Source organism: Grampus griseus (assembly GCF_964374135.1).
Source record: "Grampus griseus genome assembly, chromosome: 2".
In the NCBI taxonomy this organism is placed as follows: domain Eukaryota; kingdom Metazoa; phylum Chordata; class Mammalia; order Artiodactyla; family Delphinidae; genus Grampus; species Grampus griseus.
Window position 1 is genome coordinate 91,826,184 of NC_139018.1, and position 20,203 is coordinate 91,846,386.

At 36.1% G+C, this 20,203-nt stretch overlaps 1 protein-coding gene across 1 annotated transcript in view; it reads right to left on the bottom strand.

The window, feature by feature from the left end:
• Positions 1–20,203, bottom strand: part of CEP152 (centrosomal protein 152) — a gene marked incomplete at its 3' end in the record, with an annotated part of 95,217 nt that overhangs the window by 39,111 nt on the left and 35,903 nt on the right. Inside the window, exons 11-13 of the mRNA XM_082649031.1 lie at positions 19,379–19,470; positions 18,456–18,619; positions 4,627–4,822 (exon numbers count right to left, since the gene is read on the bottom strand). Of these exons, the coding sequence (XP_082505157.1) occupies positions 4,627–4,822; positions 18,456–18,619; positions 19,379–19,470 (452 nt within the window). The remainder of the gene's footprint in view (positions 1–4,626; positions 4,823–18,455; positions 18,620–19,378; positions 19,471–20,203) is intronic.

Sequence of the window (20,203 nt, forward strand, 5' to 3'; positions counted from 1 at the left end):
TATTTAATCAGTGTTAACTCATACATTTTATTCAATAGGTACACAATGATGATAGACTTTGGTAAATTGTTTCCAGAAAGTTCATACAAATGTATCCTGTCAGGTGGTGCAAGAGTCTGTCCAGCTCTCTTTACCTCCAATGGCTGTGACTGTCTTTGAATGATTATTGTGTTTGATGGGGAAAAGGGTCTCCAACAATTTTTTCATTTGCATTTGTGGAACCTCTTACATGCCTTCATTGTTCATTTGTTTTTCATCTTTCCATATATATAACTTTGCATTTTCCTCTTACCATCTAATTGTTTTATCCATTTTTATAGGTTCCTTGTTCACTGAAGAGGTCAAAGATTTTTTTTTAATATCTACTCTATTTGACCTGTTGGTTTTATATTTACCTGAACTCTGAGCTCTCTTCTTCAATGTTTAAAAAATATTCTGTACCAAGGTTCACTCTACTCATTGGGGGAAAGGGAGGTATGTGTATCTCATTCCTACATGGGGTGACAGAAGCCTTTGGCTCAGTCTTCCAATTCAGTCTTCACTTCCTTCAGAGAAGGAAGTTGCACTTTCCCCGGTTCACCTGCCATCATTTCCTAGAAGCCACTGCTCCTGCCCCAGTCAGAAGAGAGAGGAGCTAAGAATACCTACCCTGTTAGCTTTGCTCCAGACTTGGGGGTATTAATGAGACTTTAAAGGATTTTACTGACTCATTAGAATGGCTTTCATTTTTTTTTTTTTAACTTAGCCTCTACTTTTTAGAGTTTACAATATTCATTTGTGCTTCCTTCCCCACTGGTGAGTTTCTATTACTAAGAATGAAAGTAACATCATACTGATACACTGAAAAAACAATCTTCATGGCTAGCTATTACACTCAATTTTGACATTTTTTCACACTGCAGGCACACAGGGACTTGGTACTTGCAGTACTTGTTAGCACAGAACTCTTACAAAGATCTTTCAAAAGAGAAGGACAATTTGAACGCAGCAATAAAACCTCTCTCCAAAGCTGGTATACTGAAGACATTATCTTCAAGAAAACAAGAAATGTAATATACCAGCTCTCATACTATCTTCCTAATTTCTATGTCTCAAAAAATTCTAGCCAGGACCCTTCTGAGTTGGATACTGAACTATCAAGTCCCTTGGAATTAGAGTATGGCTTTAACCACAGCTTGTGGTAAGGTAACGGATCTCTATGAAGTATCAGACACAGAAAAGCCTCTGTGTTTTATTTCTTAAGCTTACAAAAAATTCAGTGTAGATGTGGTCCCTGACTGATAGTAAGCCAGTCTGGTTTTCCTAAGGCCTTTGCCACATTCTGCCTTAACGGCCCAGTTGTTCAACTGGAATGAACAGCATAGTATTTGATCCACCCCCAATCACTCTTATAGTGCTATATATGGGCAGACTCCTCACTTTCACCACATATTATCCTGGAAATGTCATAAAACAGCACTACTATGAATAGTCACATGACATGAAAGCAAAAAAACGGACTCTCTGTAATAACTTTAAATTGTTTTATATAAGATGGATAGAAACAGATATAAAATGTACTATAAGGTATGTATAAAGCAATAAATACATCAATACCTTTAAAACATTTATGAAAGAATCATGCCAAATAAGATTACATGGTAAATATTTTTGCTGCCCTTCTTAACACATAGAAAGGCTTTAGGATTTTGATGGCCTAGTTCTCTTTAAAAAGGCATCCAGGGAAGTTTAAACTAATGTGTTTTTTCTCTTAACATCCCTGTAGCAAGCACAGAAGTTCAACATCATTTCATTAAGCTCGGGACTTGATGCTAGCCATGATCATTCTTCTAAAAATCGGTATTGAGACACTGAATGATTTTCACCTCATTAAAGATTTCAGAAAGACTGAGTTTATAAAATATAAACTTCTAGCTTATTTGCTCCAGCTTTTTACATACTTCTGCTCAAGGCCGAAATATCCCTTTCCACCTTCCCGCCTGGATTTATCCTTCAGGACAGAGGTCAAATGTTCCCTCCTCACAGACTTCACTAGGGCTACCTTACCACCTCAGCCCCACGCCCAAGCCCAGTTAGTTATTCCTTCTCAACAGCACTTTGTAATTAGCATAATTCTTATTACACAAAGTTATAACATGTCCATCTCCTTACAGATCTGTAGTACTGACTGTGGTAGCCATTAAGCACACATGGTTGTTGGGTACTTGAAATGTGACTTGTCCAAATAGAAATGTGCGATAAGGAGAAAATATGTGCCAGATTTCAAGGACTTAGCACACGCATAAAATATATAAACCACCTCATTAATAATTTTATACTGATCACATACTGAGAAGATAATATTTTGTATATACTAGGTTAAATAAAATATATTATTAAAATCAATTTCACCTATTTTAATGGGACTACTAGATATTTTAAGTTACATATGTGGCATCATTATATTTCCATTGGATAGTGAGGTTCTAGATTCTAAGTTCCTTCATGGAATGGCCATTGTTTCTTTCATCACTGAATCCCACAAGACCTTGCACAGAGTAGCTTAAAAAAAAAAAAAAAGTTTTAACTGAAGGATTTGCTTTTCCTCCACATACACCCCCAACCCTGCTTTCCGACTTTACAGACTAAATAGAAAGCTCCATTAGAAAAGATGTGGGAAACAGTAGGCAAAGGTCAAGTTTGATGGTGGCCATTTGCTAATTAGATGACTGTGAACTTGAGTGCTTATTTCAAGACCACCTGTTGATTAAATTACCACTTCCTCTCCCTCTTCCCCATCTAGGAAGTGGGTCAATATGTGTAGTAATTCAGCAAATATCTACTGAGAAAACACGTAGAGAATTATCAAGACAATACTCCCAAGAGGTTCCTATATAGTAAGGTGACGCAGAACCACCATAACCAGCAAGTGCTGAAGGCACCCTTTAAGAAAACCCAAATGCAGACTGCTGAGAAATCACTATGGCAAAAGGCTAGCTGGGCAAAAAGAGTATTCAAAGATGAGACAGTTCCCTTCACTCCACTGATGAAACAGCTTATAGAGTATGGAGGCAAAGGGAAAGGCTAAAAACAACACAAGGAATAGCCACCAGCAATTGCCACACATGTGAAAGTGTATCTGTACAGCAAACACCACTAGTGATTTCAATATAGAACAAAGAAAGCACCAAGATACCTAAGCTAAGGTTCAGACTCAAAATCAGGTTCCTACTCTTAGCACACTCTCACCAAAATGCTTATTAAACTGATCAACTCTAATCTAATGCAAGTTTTCATTCCCATCCTTTATAAGAAACATATGGAAAAAGCTAAAACAGCTTGATTTCAAGATGTTAAGTGTGCTGGGGGAAAGCACATTCTCCCATTTCTCATTTGGTTATTAACAATGAAATCAATGTGCTCATCAAATGTAGTTACTCAGAAGAAAGAACCGAACCGGGCAGGGCTTTCACAGTGAAAACACACTATTATTTCTGGAAAGCAAACTAGCACGATTAAAATTCCATAATAATAAACACCACAGAATATCTTGCACACTTTGCTTTAATAGGGCTGTTTTAATGAATACAACTCCTAGTTTAAGGATCAGGAGATAAAACAGTACCAAAGTGGGAAGTAAGATATCATTTCCATCCAGGAGAAAAAGGAATATACTACCTACATTCATTTTTCACCTTCCCTTTCCTCTTTGTTTCTAGGTCTTTCATGTATTACTTTCTACTGGGAATAGAAATGAGTTGGGATTTAGAAATAGGGAAGGGTGAAAAAGGCAGCTGTTGAAGGAGGGCAACCCTAAAGATCTCTGACAGCACGATCTTGGAGAAATAACCTTGACCTATTAATTAGTCCAGTATTTTAGTTTCAATTTGCCCAAAGACTGACTCTCACCTCAGAAGGGTCACAAATTCCTCCAGCTTCATTTTCCTCATCTGTAAAACAAGGATGCTAACTGAAGGATATAAAGGTGGATTTCAAGGACTCTGACATACCTGATTCCATACCTTTCCCACCTGTAACACCACCTCCATAGAATTAATTTTTTTTAATATAGAATGACTATTATTTTAAGAACAGGGGCCAGAGAAATCTCAGACAAAATGCTAGAGATCTTAACTGTGGAGAATTTAACTAGATTTTAAAGCACTGTTGGTACAAGCCAATCTTGAGGAAATGCAGACACCTTGGTTATGTAGAATGCTTCCTTGGATTTGTGGTTAAGGAATTTTACCTAATTGGCATCTCATTTACTAGGTGCCAAGAGTAACCAGAAAGTATATTCCTTTAAGTGGCATTTCTTTCTTTAAACTTTACTTATAAAAAAAGTCAAACGGGGAATCCCCTGGCGGTCCGGTGGTTAGGACTCCGAGCTACCACTGCAGGGGTCGCAGATGCGATCCCTGGTAGGGGAACTCAGATCCCACAGGCTGCGTGGTGCGACCAAAAATAAAATAAAAGTCATTTGTAAAATAAAGAAAGAAAGAAAACATTCTGCCTTAAAAAAAAAAAAAAGTCAAATGAATCCCTGAAAGACAAAAGTTTAATTTAAATGTGAAAACTGTAAGCGTTTTCTTTATTTAGTCTTGAAAAACGGCATTTTATAAACTTTGTAAATTTTATAAACTCTACCTCGATGCTTTTTTCATCCTTCTCCACTTGGAGATCTTCGATTTTCTTATGACAGTCTTTGAGATCGTTTTGTAACTGAGACACCAGATGACGCTTCACGGAGTTGCTACCCAGCAAACGCTGCACCTCTGCTTTCAGCTTCAGAATGACCTCATCTTTGGAAAGCTCTTCAGCTGGGTCTTCCTGCTGTACAACACTAACGGAAAAATTGTCATATCTAAGGTTAAATCAAGTAACAAATCAAGCACGGCTATTCCTTAAAAGCAACTAGCTGCAGTGGTAACCATGTTTTGTAACCCATACAACTATATACTGGTATTTCAAAAACAATTTTAAGTTTTGTCATACACAGGATATTGCCTTTGACACATCCCCATATACAGAAATAAGTTCATTCACAGGAAGACCCTTCTTAAGCTTAGTCCTGCTGCCTCACTGAAAGTTCAATCATACAAACTTCAGTATGACATGCATTTTTATTTTTGGTAAATTGCATGCTATGTATACATGTCCTTCATTACTCCAAGAGAAACAAAGTGACAATAAAGGATGAAATGAAGAGTAAAACACTAGTCATCCTAACCAACAATTCCTGTATCTCTTCTACTAAAACACAAGTCTAGGTGGATATCTGAGCAACTGAAAAGAAAAAATAACAAAAATAAATGCCATGCTAATTTAATCCCCACTTTAGTTTGTCAATACATTCAAAAATTGGAAGGAGTATTTCTGTTCCTCGCCATAATGGATTAAAAGGAACGGATTTATCTTCCTGTCTTAAAAAGACTAGAAAACCAAATAAAATATATGAAATGGTGCAAACATTAGACAACATGCAGCACATCAGAGTGATCCCTGAAAAAAGGAAAACGAACAAGGTAAGCCCTATAATTGCTACAGCTTTCTGCCTGGAGAATTTCCAGCCTGTAGCACAGAAAGAAGAAACCCAGAGTCCAGCAATCTCACCGAGTTGCAGAATTCAGTATGGGGAAACCAAAATGGCTAGAATCTGAGGAGAGAAATACTGTGGGAGAGGTAGCTACACAGAAAGAGAGCTCTGGAGATCTGTGGATACAAGTGAGAAAGTTACCTCAAGACCAGGGGAAAAAACCACAGGAAAATGAACCATAGTGGAAAGACTTCCTAATTCACAGAGCATCAAATAGTGCCTTAGTAATAAGGGCAAATTAGCCCCAGATTAAAGGCTGCTCTAAATCTGATCTAACAAAGCCTACAAAGAAGTCTTGAAAGGATCAAATGAATTCCAGATCACTTAAGTGTGTCACAGAAAAAGGATAACAATATTTTTTTAAATAAAGTCCAAAATCTAAAGCATAAAATTCAAAATGTCCAGCAACCAATCAAAATTTACCAAGCATGCAAATAAAGAAGGAAAGGAAATACCAATCATAACCAGGAGAAACTGACCCGAATGACACAGGTAGTACAATTAAGTATATTCCATACGTTCAAGAAGGTAGAGAAAAAAACATGAAAACAATGAGGAGAGAAATAGTAGACTTTATGCCCCAGATTGGACTTAGAGACAACAAATTAAAACATCTGAAAAAATATACATACTGAATGAGATTAACAGCATATTTAATATGGCAGAAGTAAAGATCCACAGACATAAAGACACAGCAAATTTAAACACAGAGAGAAAGAAGACCAGAAGTACACAGAGCATATTAAGTTTTCTAACCTAACTATAGTTAAGTCCCAGAAGAAAAGTGGGGAGGAGACAGAAAAAATATTTCAAAAAATAACAACTAAAATTTTTCTACTACCTGAAAATTAAAACCCCATTAAGCCTAGAAGCTCAATAAACCTCAAGCACAAAAAACATGAAGAAAACCACCATAAACTACATCAACATCACATTGCTAAAACCAATGATAAAGAGAGAGTGCAGGAAGATTCCTGGGGAGGGGAGGACCAGAGAAAGGAATAGTGGATTCTGTGTATAAACAGCCTCAGTGTAAGCCCTAAACTATGCATGCATAGAACAGACCCTCAAACCAGCAAAGATTTGGAAATTTAACTGAAATCTGAACCACACACACAAATCGCACACTGACTAACCCTTGAGAGGTGCATACACAGAACAGATTCAAACCAATGTGGCAAAGGCTTGGAAAAATGAACTAAGATTTGAAACACCTATGCAAATTTCTATACAACATAAAAATCACAATGTCTACTATACAATCTAAAATTACTCAACATAAAACTAACATGGAAAGCACAAATGCTGGAACTATCACAAAGAGTTTTAAAAATTTAAAGCAGCTAATAGCTATGCTTTACGAGTAAAGGAAACATATTTGAAATGAATGAAAAGATAGGAATTCTCAACAGAAATAAAAACTTTAGAAGAACCAAATGGAAATTTTATCATTGAAAAATACAGTACCTAAAAGTTAAAAAAAAAAAAAAACCTCACTGGACAGGCTCAATGGAGTAGAAATGACAGGGGAAAGAATGAGTGGACTTGAAAATAGTTCAACAGCAATCATCTAACGTGAAAACAGAAAAAAAAATGGACAGTGTCTCAGGGAACTGTGGGACAATATAAAAAGATTTAACATTATGTATAATTGGAGAACGAGAAGGAGAGGAGAAAGAGGAGGCAGAAAAAATATTTGAAGAAATAATGGTCAACATTTTCACAAATTTGGTAAAAGACATAATAAATTTACATTTTCAAGAAGCTCAGTGAACCCCAAATGAAATAAACTAAAAGAAAAACACACTTAGACACATTGTAATCAAACTGCTTAAAACTGAAAAAAAAAAAGAAAAAAATCTTTTTTGAAAACAGCAGGAGAAAAACTACTTATTACATACAGAAACAATGACTCAAATAACAATAGATTTCTCTTCAGAAACCAATGAGGCCAGAGATGGTGGAAGAGCATATCTTTAAAGCACTGAAATAAAAGAACAGTTGACCCAGAATTCTATAATCAGCAAATATAAGGGCATTTTCATATAAGGAAACTAAGAATTTGTTGCCAACAGACATGCTCTGGAAGAAATGCCGGAGGAGTTTCTTCAGCTAAAGGGAAATGATATCCACCGAAGGGATCTCTACACTGAAAACTACTAAACATTACTGAGAGAAACTGAAGAAGGTCTAAATAGAGAAGTATAGCATGCATGTTCAGAAACTGGAAAACTCAATTTCTTTAATTCCCCCAGCTTTTTCAAGATATAATTGACAAATAGCAATATCTTAAGATGTCAATTCTCCCAAAATTGATCTATAGATTCAACACACTTCAAATTAAAATTCCAGAGGACATTTTTTGTAGACGTTGACAAGCTAACCATAAAATTTATTTTGAAATGCAAAGAACTTAGAATAGTTTCAATTTGGAAAACAACAAAGTTGAAGGATGTGTTCAACCCACTTCAAAACTATAAAGCTACAGTATCAAGACTGTTATCACCAAAAAGATCACTGGAACAGAATGGAGAATACAGAAATAGACCCACAAACATACGGTCAACTGATTATCAACAAAGATACCAAGGCAACTCAACTGGGAAAGAAAAGCTTTTCTGACAAATGGGATTAGATCAATTGGATACTGGAATGAAAAAAATAAACATCAATCCTTCCCTCACACTATACTAAAAAATTAACTCATAATGGATCATAAATGGAAATATAAGAGCTAAAACTATGGAATTTCTAAAATCATAACAGAAAATTTTTGTAACATTGAGTTACAATACACAAAAACTGTGAACTATAAATGAGACAATTGATAAATCTGAATTCATAAAAACTTAAATTTTTGCTCTTCAAAAGATACCATTAAGAAAATGATAAGATAAACCAGAGAGTGGAGGAAAATATTCACAACACATATGAGACAAAGGGCTTGTATCCTGAAATATATGAAGACCAAACAACATATACAAATAATAATTAAGCACAACAAGAAAAAAGGAAAGCAAGGCATATCAAAAGATGTTTAACTTTATTAGTCATTAGGGAAATACAAGTTAAAACCACAATGAGATACCACTACACACAAACTAGAAGTGCTCAAATTTTAAAAGATTGGCTATCAAGATTTAACAATGGCACAGAACTGAAACTCTCAGACTTTGCTTCTGGGAATGCAAAATGGTACGACCACTTTGGAAAAGAACATTTATACTATTGCTATTGCTATTTAAATAAAATAAATTGTAGGAACTCTGATATAAACATAAAAAGAAAAGCAATTTGGAGCATAAGTGGAAAGGAAGAGGTAAAATTATCTCCATTAGCAGATGATATAATTATATCTAAAAAACTTATAATCTAATGGAAAAACTATTACAAACAATAAGAGAATTAGAAGGCAACAGGTTATAACACACAATATAGAAATAATATATACAAACAATACTCAGAAGAAATAATGGAAAAGAACATGCCATTCACTATTGCAAAATAAAATACCGAGGCATCAATTTAACAAGAATTGTGCAAAACCTAAATGTGAAAAACTTCAAAACACACTTGAAAGACAAAAACAGATTTAAGCAAATGAAAAGACATGTTATATTCTTAAGTAAATTCAACATCATAAAGATATCAATTCTCCCTGGGTTTATATACTTAAGATGATCTTAGTAAAAATATTATCAGGATTTTTTTCCTAGAACAGAACAAGTAAAATATAAAGTTCATTTGGAAGTGTAAACGAGCAAGAATAATCAGAAAAACCCTAATAAGAACAGCAATTCCAGATAGATGGTAAAACTAAAGTATAAGGCAAAGCAATAAAGCTTTTAGAAGGCAGCATAAGAGAATAGCTTCATGATCCTGAAGTTAAGGAAAGGTTTCTTAAAGGGACTATAAAAGCACTAACCATGAAGATGGATAAATTTGACTAAAGTTTAAAAACTTCCATTCATCAAGGGACACATTAAAAGGTTAAAAAGGCAAGCCAGAGGGAAGAAAGAGAAGAAGTGAGTGAGAGGAGATATCTGCAACACACATAACATCAAAGAGTTCTTATCTAGAACAGTTTTCAACAAAAACGCCTATAAATCAACAGAACACATGCACACACAAAAAATCATGTAAAAACTGAGGAGAGACATGAACAAGTCCTTCTTCACACACACACACACACACACACACACACACACACACCACACATGCAAGCCACCAATAAACAAAATAGGCATATTTTTTAATGGAGTGCAATCTCATTCATAATCTGGGAGAATGCAAATAAAGACCACAATAAAATATCACTACACATTAAGTGGCTAAAACTAAAAGACTGACAATAACAAGTAACAGCAAGAAGACAGAGCAATTAAAACTTTCATACACTTCTGGTGGGGATGTAAACTGGCACAACTACTTTATTATTATTATTTATTATTATTTTTTTTGCGGTACGCAGGCCCCTCACTGTTGTGGCCTCTCCCGTTGCAGAGCACAGGCTCCGGACGCGCAGGCTCAGCGGCCATGGCTCATGGGCCCAGCCGCTCCGCGGTATGTGGGATCTTCCCAGACCAGGGCACGAACCCGTGTCCCCTGCATTGGCAGGCGGACTCTCAACCACTGCGCCACCAGGGAAGCCCGGCACAACTACTTTAGAAAACAGCTTGGCATTACCTATTAAAGTTGAAACACAAGTACTACAAGCAATTTCACTTCATATTATATACCCAACAGAAATGTATGCACATTGTACCAGGAAATAACATTAAGACTCTATGGACAGTAGGATGGAAAATAAACTGTGGAATATTCATACAAATAAAGTTACACACACACACACACACATATATTTACATATATAAATGAATGAGCTACAGCTACATTTTACAACATAAGTTTCACAAACAAAATTTTGATGAAAAAAATCTAAAGAACCTATATCTATGAAAAACTAACAGCCAGAATTCATGCTTAATGGAGAATGACTGAATACTTCCTTGTAAAATCAGGAGCAAGACAAGGATGTCTGCTCTTGCCACTTCTATTCAACATTGTACTAGAGATTCTAGCTAGAGCAATTAGTCAAGAAAAAGAAGTGAAAGGCATCCAGATTGGAAAGAAAGAAGTAAAACTATCTCTATTTTCAGATGACATGATCTTGAATATAAAAGATCCTAAGGAATCCACTAAAAAACTATTTGAACTAATTAACAAGTTCAGCAATGTGGCAGGATACAAGATCAATATACAAAATCAACTGTATTTCTACACACTAGCAGTGAACCTCCTGAAAATAAAATTAAGAAAACAATCCAGCAAAAAGAATAGGCAAGAGAATAAAATACTTTGGAGTAATTTAACAAAGACATATGACTAGTACACTGAAAGCCACAAAATTATAAAAGTAGATGACTGGTACACTGAAAGAAATAAAAGAAGACCTAAATAAATGGAAAAACATCCTGTGTTCAGGGATCAGAACACAATATTGTTCTATAGATTCCCTGCAACCCCTAACAAAAGTTCAGCTGGTTTCTTTGCAGAAATTGACAAATTGATCCTAAAATTCATAGGGAAAGGCAAGAGACCCAGATTAGCCAAAGAAATCTTGAAAAAGAAAAACAAAGTTGGAAGACCCACACTTTCCAATTTCAAAAGTTACTACAAAGGTATAGCAATCTATAGGCAGTGTGGTACTAGCTTAAGGACATATAGATCACTGGAATAAAACTGAGAGTCCAGAAATAAACCCTCACATTCACAGTCAATAGATTTTCAACAAGGGTGCCAAAACAATTTAATGGAGAAGAGTCTTTTCAACAAATGGTATGAAACAACTGGCTATCCACATACAAAAGAATGAAGTTAGAACCCTATCTCATATCATATGCAAAAATTAATTCAAAATGGATCTCAAGACTTAATGTAAGAGATAAAACTCTTATAAGATAACATAGGTATAAATCTTCAGAACCCTGGATTAGAAAATGGTTTCTTAGATACCAAAAGCACAAGCAACCAAAGAAAATATACATAAGTTGGACTTTATAAAATTAAAGACTTTTGTGCTTCAAAGGATGCTATCAAGAAAGTGAAAAGACAACCCACTGAACAGGAGAAAATATATCCAAACCATATATCCGACAAGGAACTTAAATTTGGAATATATAAAGAGCTCTTAAAATTAAACAATAAAAAGACAACCCAATTTTAAAATGGGCAAAAGATGTGAATAGACATTTCCCCCCAAAAAATATACAATGGCCAACAAACACATGAAAAGATGTTCAACATAATTAGCCATTAAGTAAAAACCACATCATTAGCAAATCACCATGATGAGAAACCATTCAATACCCCCAAAGAAACTATAATTTTTTAAATGGAAAATACCAAGTGCTGATGAGGATATGAAAAAATTGAAACCTTCATTCATTGCCAGTGACAATGTAAAATGCTGCAGCCACTTTGAACTGTTTGACTATTTTTCAAAATTCTAAACATACAGTTTGAAAACATATGTCCACTCAAAAATTTGCAGCATTATTCATAATAGCCAAAAAGTAGAAACAGAAACAATCCAAATAAATGTCCATCAGCTGATGAATAAATAAGCAAAATGTGGTAAATTCATACAATGGAGTATTATTTGGCTATAAAATGGGTTAAAGTACTGATACATGCTACAACATGGATGAACCTTGAAAGCATTATGAGCTAAGTGAAAGAAGCCAATCACAAAAGACCACATATTATATGAATCTATTTAAGTGAAATGTAAAGAACAGGCAAATCCATAGAGGTAGAAAGTAGATTAGTGTTTGTCTGAGCTGTGAGGACAGGATAATGGGGAATGACTGGTAAAAAGTACTGGGTTTCTTGTGAGGGATATTGAAATGTTTTAAAATTAGGTTGTGGTGATAGATGGACAACTCTGGGTATACTTAAACACATTGAACTGTGTACACTTCAAATGGGTGAATTTTATGGTATTTGAAATACAGTTGACCCTTGAACAATGTGGAGGGTTGGGGGCACCGATTCCCCCCCACCACCTGTAAAATAAAAATACACGTTCCATATTTATTGAAAAAATCCACGTATAAGTGGACCCCTGCAGTTCAAACCCATGTTGCTCAAGGGTCAACTGTGTATCTCAATAAAGCTGCAGAAAAAAAGGAAAAAGAAAAACCACCTAATGTATGAGTTCTCTAAATAAAGGCAAACCTAATCTATAGTGTTTAGGCATGAATAATTAGGTCTTAAAAGAACAAAAAGCCAGAAAATAATTACCGTAACAGTTAAGATAGTAGTAACCTCAAGGTTATGACTGGAAAGAGGAATATGGGCAGCTACTGACAATGTTTATTTCTTGGCCTCTGTGGTAGTTCCATGGGAATTCACTTTAAAATCATGCATTAAGCTATACACTCATGTTTCATACACTCCTCTTTATGTGTTATATTTCACAATTTTAAAAGTTTTAAAAGGTAAAATAAAACTATAAAAAGTACTAGAGAAATACCATCAAGAAATTATAAGGGAAAAAAAGTGATGGATCCAACTTTATAAAATTTTTAAACAGGAAAAGTGATAACCCTCAGCAATGGATAGGGTACAAAGAAATAGGTACTATCACAGATATGGGTAATAATGCAAACTACAGGGTTGCTTGACAACACTTGTATCAAAAGCCTCAAACATGCATACTCTTTAACAAGAATATTCACCCACATCTTAAGGAAATAACCAAAGACATGAATAAAGACTCAACAAGTATGTTTATAATACTGCACTACTTAACAGTTTAAAAAATTTTAAACAGTGTATTACTAAAATATAGTTCATTCGTCCACATATCCGCTAGTATTTACAACATTTACTGACATCTAAAGATTTCAGAATGTACTAAGTTAAAAGTTACATTATAAAGTAGTATATTCAAAGTATTTTATCTTTAGAAACCTACAAAACAGGTAATGTGGAACTTAATACCAAAATGCTAACAGTGGTTTTCTTCATGGGGGTTGAAGTAAGATTATGGGTGCTTTTAATCCGTATTTTCTTATTTTTCCATAATAAAGGAGAAAGTTACTTTTGAAAAGAAATAAATAGCTGATAGTATGTACCCTTAAAGTGATGTGATGAAAATGGAACCTCATCTGGTTCCACCCATGAGAAAAACATTCAAATTCCAAGAGGATCTTCCTTCCCACAAAATGCTTGACCAGTATTTCTCAGACTGTCAAGGTCATCAAAAACAAGGAAAGTCAGGAGGAACCTAAGGAAAAATGACTCCAAAATGTAAGGAGGTATTCTGGTGCAATCCCAGAACAGAAAAAGGACATGATGTAAAAACTAAGGACGTCTAAATAAACTATGGACGTTAGTTAATAATAATCCATCAATATTAGTTCATTAGTTGTAGCAAAGATACCATGCTGTTGTAAGATGTTAACAGGGAAAAATGGGTGCACAGTATAGGGGAATTCTTTGTACTATATTAATTTTTCTGTAAATCTAAAAATGTTCTAAAAAACATTTTTTTAAAGTCTTTCCACGAAATTGAGTTATTTGTAGTGAGGTGGATGGACTTAGAGTCTGTCATAAAGCGTGAAGTAAGTCAGAAAGAGAAAAACAAATACTGTATGCTAACACATATATAGGGAATCTAAAAATTTTTAAAAAAAAAAGGTCTGAAGAACCTAGGGGCAGGACAGGAATAAAGACACAGACGTAGAGAATGGACTTGAGCACACGGGGAGGGGGAATGGTAAGCTGGGACAAAGTGGGAGAGTGGCATGGACTTATATATACTACCAAATGTAAAATAGATAGCTAGTGGGAAGCAGCCGCATAGCACAGGGAGATCAGCTCAGTGCTTTGTGACCACCTAGAGGGGTGGGATAAGGAGGGTGGGAGGGAGATGCAAGAGGGAGGAGATATGGGGATATATGTGTATGTATAGCTGATTCACTTTGTTATAGAGCAGAAACTAGCACACCACTGTGAAGCAACTATACTCCAGTAAAGATGTTTAAAAAAAAAATCTGAACTAGAAACCACAGACCTAAAGTGCTATATATAATTTTAACACTTCTGGCACATTATTAAATAAAGTCAGTTTGCTAAAGAAAGAAAGAAAAAACTAAAGTCTTTCTAAAAAAAGAAAGAATAGTACCTGAATTAACATATTTTTTCCTGTTTTTCAGTTTCATATGATTTCCAATGAAATGTTAAAAAAATATATATATATACACACACATACATACATATGTATATTGTGTGTATTATACACACATGTATACAGAGAGAAAGGATGAACAAAATATTAGGCTTTTTTTAATATTACAAAAAGAGATCCTGGCGATATACTACATATTTATCAATATACACAACTTTTGTATGTGTAATATAGTGTAAATATGTCTGTATGTGTAGATCGCCAACTTAAACCACTTCTCTTTATATAGAAATGTAAGACATAAATATAATTATATAAGAAATATAAAACATATTGCAATGCATCTTCCTGTGCTGTAAGACATGAACTAACTTTCAGCAGTTAACAAATTATGCATCCCTAACTTCTTTTCTTACTGAACCTTGACCACTGAAATAGCACATCATGTACTCCTAGAGGGAGCCAAGTCAGAGCAGAGAGAGTGCTTGCTAAAATAATTTTCTCTTCTTTCCCAAAAGGGAAAAGTCAGCAGTGGTGACCAGCCCTGTATTAGGCTCACTAGTGAGCCCTGTGAAGGTTGGTTCCCCTCAATCCAAATAAACTGTAGTCCCTTATGAAGCCTGCTGAGAAGACCTAGGGAAAAGGCATTCCACTTGTTAAATGTTTATTAGTTGAGCTTCGCAGCCAACTACAATAAGGGAGAGGGGAAGCTGTCTGCAGGCTGCATGAAGATTTAGCTACTCAAATTCCATGAACGTGAAATAGAAGACTGAGGCTAAACCCTTAAAGTTTACTAGGCAGTAGCTTGAGGGAGGTGGTAGTCGGGAGTGAAAGCTTGGAGCCGCTAATATTTGGGTCAGTGATTTGAAAGCAGCTCAAGTCAACAAAGAACTAAAATTCTCAACACTGGGAAAGTGCTGCTTCCTTTTGTTCTAAGAACCACAATCCAGCAGAGGAAAGGTACACATCTAATCTCTCCTATATCTCCTCTCACTTTGAACTAAGAATAAATATTTTTACTTTTTCCTCAAAGCTGAATTCTTATCCATTAAAGTGCTGGTGGGAGGGATGAGTACAAGCTAATCTTTCTCACTTATCCTGCACTTCATTGAACATCTCCTTACTGAGCCTCAGTGACTACCCACTTGCTTTAGCTATTCCCCACTTGCTTGGTTGAATGCAGCTGGCATTCCTTTTGGTACGACAGCAATGTGATATCTCAAGTTTATTATCTATAGGAATGTGCTTTAAATTACTGTAGGATTTGGGTTATAAGTGCTAATTAAATAGAAAGGGCAAAGAAGTAAATACATTTTAGTAAACATCATGATGGAGCAAGTCTACTTGGAAAGACAAACCTATTTACATGACAATCAAGCTTTGGGTTTAAGTACCGGTTCTGCTGCTAAGGGTCTGTCTTCTTGGGCTAAGGCGTTCAGCTCTTTGAGCTCCGGTTTTCCCTACTCTAAAATGATAATGTGGGTCCCACGTTTTCCCCAAGATTTAAATGAGGATCAAGGACTTTTTATAAAATATGTGTCCAATCAAAAGTTGATTAATATAAAATCTGATCAATGGTATATTTTAACCAAGCATCTCTTAAATAAAATAGTAACACCTACCACTGATTAAGTGCCTAATATGTGCCAGAACTTCTTACATGAGGTCCTTTATATTCATTATCTATTTTAATCCTTGTTTTATCCCCCGAGGGATACGCTATAATCTACCTGACAGAAAAAGCCTGATAAGAAAACAGGCTCAGAAAAGTCAAGAAACGTGCCCAAGGTCATAAAGTTAGTAATAAATGGCAAAACTATGATTCAAAACAAATCTGGATCTAAAGACCGTGCTCTTTCCACTAGCCCCTTAGAATTAATCTGGCATTAACAGGAAATGCATTCACAGCAGTAAATTTTCCAGATGACTACATTTTAACTTTAAATTTTTACGTAAATCTGTTTAAAGCACATTCATCCACTTTTTGCTTTAATTAACTAACCAAAGCTGAAGGTTTTCTTCGACAACTCAGGATCATGACTGTGGACATTCTGATGTGGATCAGAACAGGCCTAGATGTATAAAGCTGCTTACCCCGGTGCTCAGCAGCTCTGGCACCATGCGTTCCTGTAGTTCTCTCCTTGCTGAGGCATAGCCGTCTGGCTGAAGCCCTGGCAGCACCTCTCCCAGCTCCCTGACCCAGTTACTCTGTGGTCAGTTAGGAAATCAGGTAACTCATGGGGTACCAACAGATCTAAGTGAATATGGCCCTGGGATAAGAGCCCCAAGGTGGCTCCTAACAAATACATCACATAATCTTGGTCTGCTATTTGCTTCTTGGCTTCTTTCTAGATTGTAGTTGGGATCTGTTGAGATAAGAGTCCCTAAAGACTGACCTCCAGATAAATGGAAACTTACTCAACTAATGTTAACATCATGTTCCACAGCATCACCTGATTGAGATTTTAATTTACTGAATCTCATTTTACTGTTTAGAAAATGGAATCACAGCATAAGTTCTAAAACTTATTGTGGAACAAACCTTTCAGGAGATTTATACATTTGTATTTAGATGCATGATACCTGAAACACAACAGGTAGTAAATACTTTCAAGAAACACTAACGATGGCAAACTCAGTCTTAATCTATAAACAAGATGGTGGTGGTTTCATTCAAGAATGCATTCAAGGGGGACTTCCCTGGTGGTCCAGCGGTTGGGACCCCACACTTCCACTGCAGGGGGCACGGGTTCGATGCCTGGTCAGGGAACTAAGATCCCACATGCCACGCAGTGTGGCCAAAAGATAAAAAAATAAAATAAATTAAAAAATAAATTAAAAAAAAAAAAGAATGCATTCAAGAAAGGCTTTCCTTAGCCTGAATACAATCTCTTTCATCTTTCTTCTTTATCCCAGACCAGTAGAACAAATGGATAAATGCCCCTTTGTACATCAAGCATTACATTTAGCACACAGTACTTAGTCGCGTACAACTGTGTCTCCTTTTCCCCATCAGACAAAATATAAACTCCCTGTGGGAAAGGAGAATGTCTATTTCATCTTTTGTACTCTACTCCCAGAGCCCTGCACAGCCCCTTAGCAAGTGCTTCAAAATACACATCCTTTCCTCCGTTCATCTTTTACGTGCTTAATGGTATCTAAATGTGCTCCATCTTCTACCACGACCGCTCCCCGCCCTACCCCCGCTGGTCCCTAGAAGGGATGATGAAGCACTCCCTTCCGTGACAGTGCTAAAAATATCTGCGTTAAGTGTAAAAGACAGAATCCGTATTTTAAAACTAAGGTCACAGTAAGGTTCCTAGGGAAAATTAACGCTTATTTTCTCATATACCATTGATAAATGCCTACTTCCAACACACAGTGTTAATATCATAAAAATACTATGCCCCCACCTTAAGTAATAAAACATACATAATTTAAGTTGTAGAATTTAACTTACATATTTTAACTGTATCATTTTTACCTTATTGAAACTGCGGTGCCCTACTGCTATTGGGACAGTACAATATTAATACTTGAGGTTTTTGTTAATTTTGATTTCTGACATTGCAACTTCATTAGAAATTACTAAAATATATCGTTCTGCACTCAAGAACCCCTTTTATTATGCACCATCAATATTATTAATGTGAATTCTTCTATTGTAAAGTATTTTCTAGATACCTCTTAACTTTGGATTTTTTCCGGTTGACTTTCTTAATACCCAAATCCACATACGATTCAGTGAGTTCTATATTTAATTCTCCTTCTGAGTCACTTGGAAATATTCCTAGTTTTGCAGCAGATTCATAGAGAGAAATTTCTTCTTTTAGTTCTTTTATTTCCTCCTAAAACACAAAATTATTGCAAGTTATATTCATTATTTTTTATAGAAGGAATCAGTCATTTTATTCTTCAAAATTCATTTTAATGATTAATAGAAGGCAGAAACGTTTCTTCAAATGCATTTTTGGCACACATTAAAAATATAAAGGTAGCACATGTCAGGTTTTCAAGTAAGCTGAATGAACAAATGAATAAATGAATGAGAAAACAGAGGTAAACAGCTTCTCTCACTCCTCCCTCCCTTCCATTTTGTCCTTCACAAAAAGCCTCCCTTGAGCTGAGAAGCTGGTGGCAGCACACATCGGCTTACTAGAGTAGAGGACAGAAGAGACTGGTTTGCCAAGAAAGTGTTGCACTTAGTCTGCCAGTGGTGAAAAGGCAAAAAATGCCTCCTTCCAGTGGAGGTAATACTGGAACTCTTCCTCCCATGGAAAACGTTAAGTGGTGCTGGAGGAGGATGTGAGAGAATGGCAGGTAACTTGTAGGTTTCCCACACCTGTAGATAAACTTATCTCTGGGACACCTCCAGAGATGAAAGGATATGCCATGCGAAGGAAGGGGCTGGGCCCTGGCTCTGCAGTCGGACAGACCTGGGCCTGACTATCTAGATGTGTGGGTGAGGCTGTGAACAACTCCCAGGGGCTGGACTGGAGACGGTCCAGCCACCTCTTTTATATAGAGAAAGCCCAGGCTCAGAAAGGTGATGTAACCAACGCCTAATTCAGTTACCCATGGAGTCTCTTTCCAGTGGCAACACTCACTTGCAAAGTCTTATTCATGTTTTCACTCATAGCATGTGCCTTTTGTGCCTGCTGCATCTGGAGCTGGAGCTGAGCGACCTCCTGTACTGAGCCTGTGGGAGAAAGAATCATAGAATACACCAGATGTAAAGGGACAAAGTGCCTGTGATGTACAGAAGAACCTGAATCCACTGAGGCTACAGAAGGTGGAGCTCTGCTTTATTACCTTTTAACTACCTTTTTAGGAGCACAAAGGTACAGCTCGTAGGACCCAGAAGGCATAGGTCTGGTGCAGACATTTCCCAGATTTAGTATGGCTCCCCATAGGTCCTTGGGAAGTTGAAGACACAGGCTACTGTGACTTTGCCATGAATCAAATCAGCCACGTCTACAGACCTTAACACTCCACAAGTCCTTTAATAGGAGCAGAACATTCCAGCTCACAGAAAGCCAGAGCAAAAATTCTTTGGAAACCATTTCTACCGTCTAATAAGAAGACTACATCTTGCTGCCTTTCGCTTCTCTCTGAGTTCTTTTATTTCCACCACCCCACCTCTGCATGTACAAGAAGCATATTGGTATTGTACTTTTGAAGCTCTAGTAACCTAATATTCTAAATGGTTAAAAGGTTCCCATTTTAAAAGGACTTTATTGGATTTCCTCAAAAGAAAATGAGCATCTGGAAAGTGGTTAAGTAATGATGGCATATAATGCAACAAAAGAAAATCATATTTTCAAAGTCTTTAATGGCAAGGGAAAAGGCTAAGTAATGCCATGTGAAACAAAAGGATACAAAACTGAACACAGAGGTGGGACCTAAATGGAGTATGATGAAAATTTTGCCTC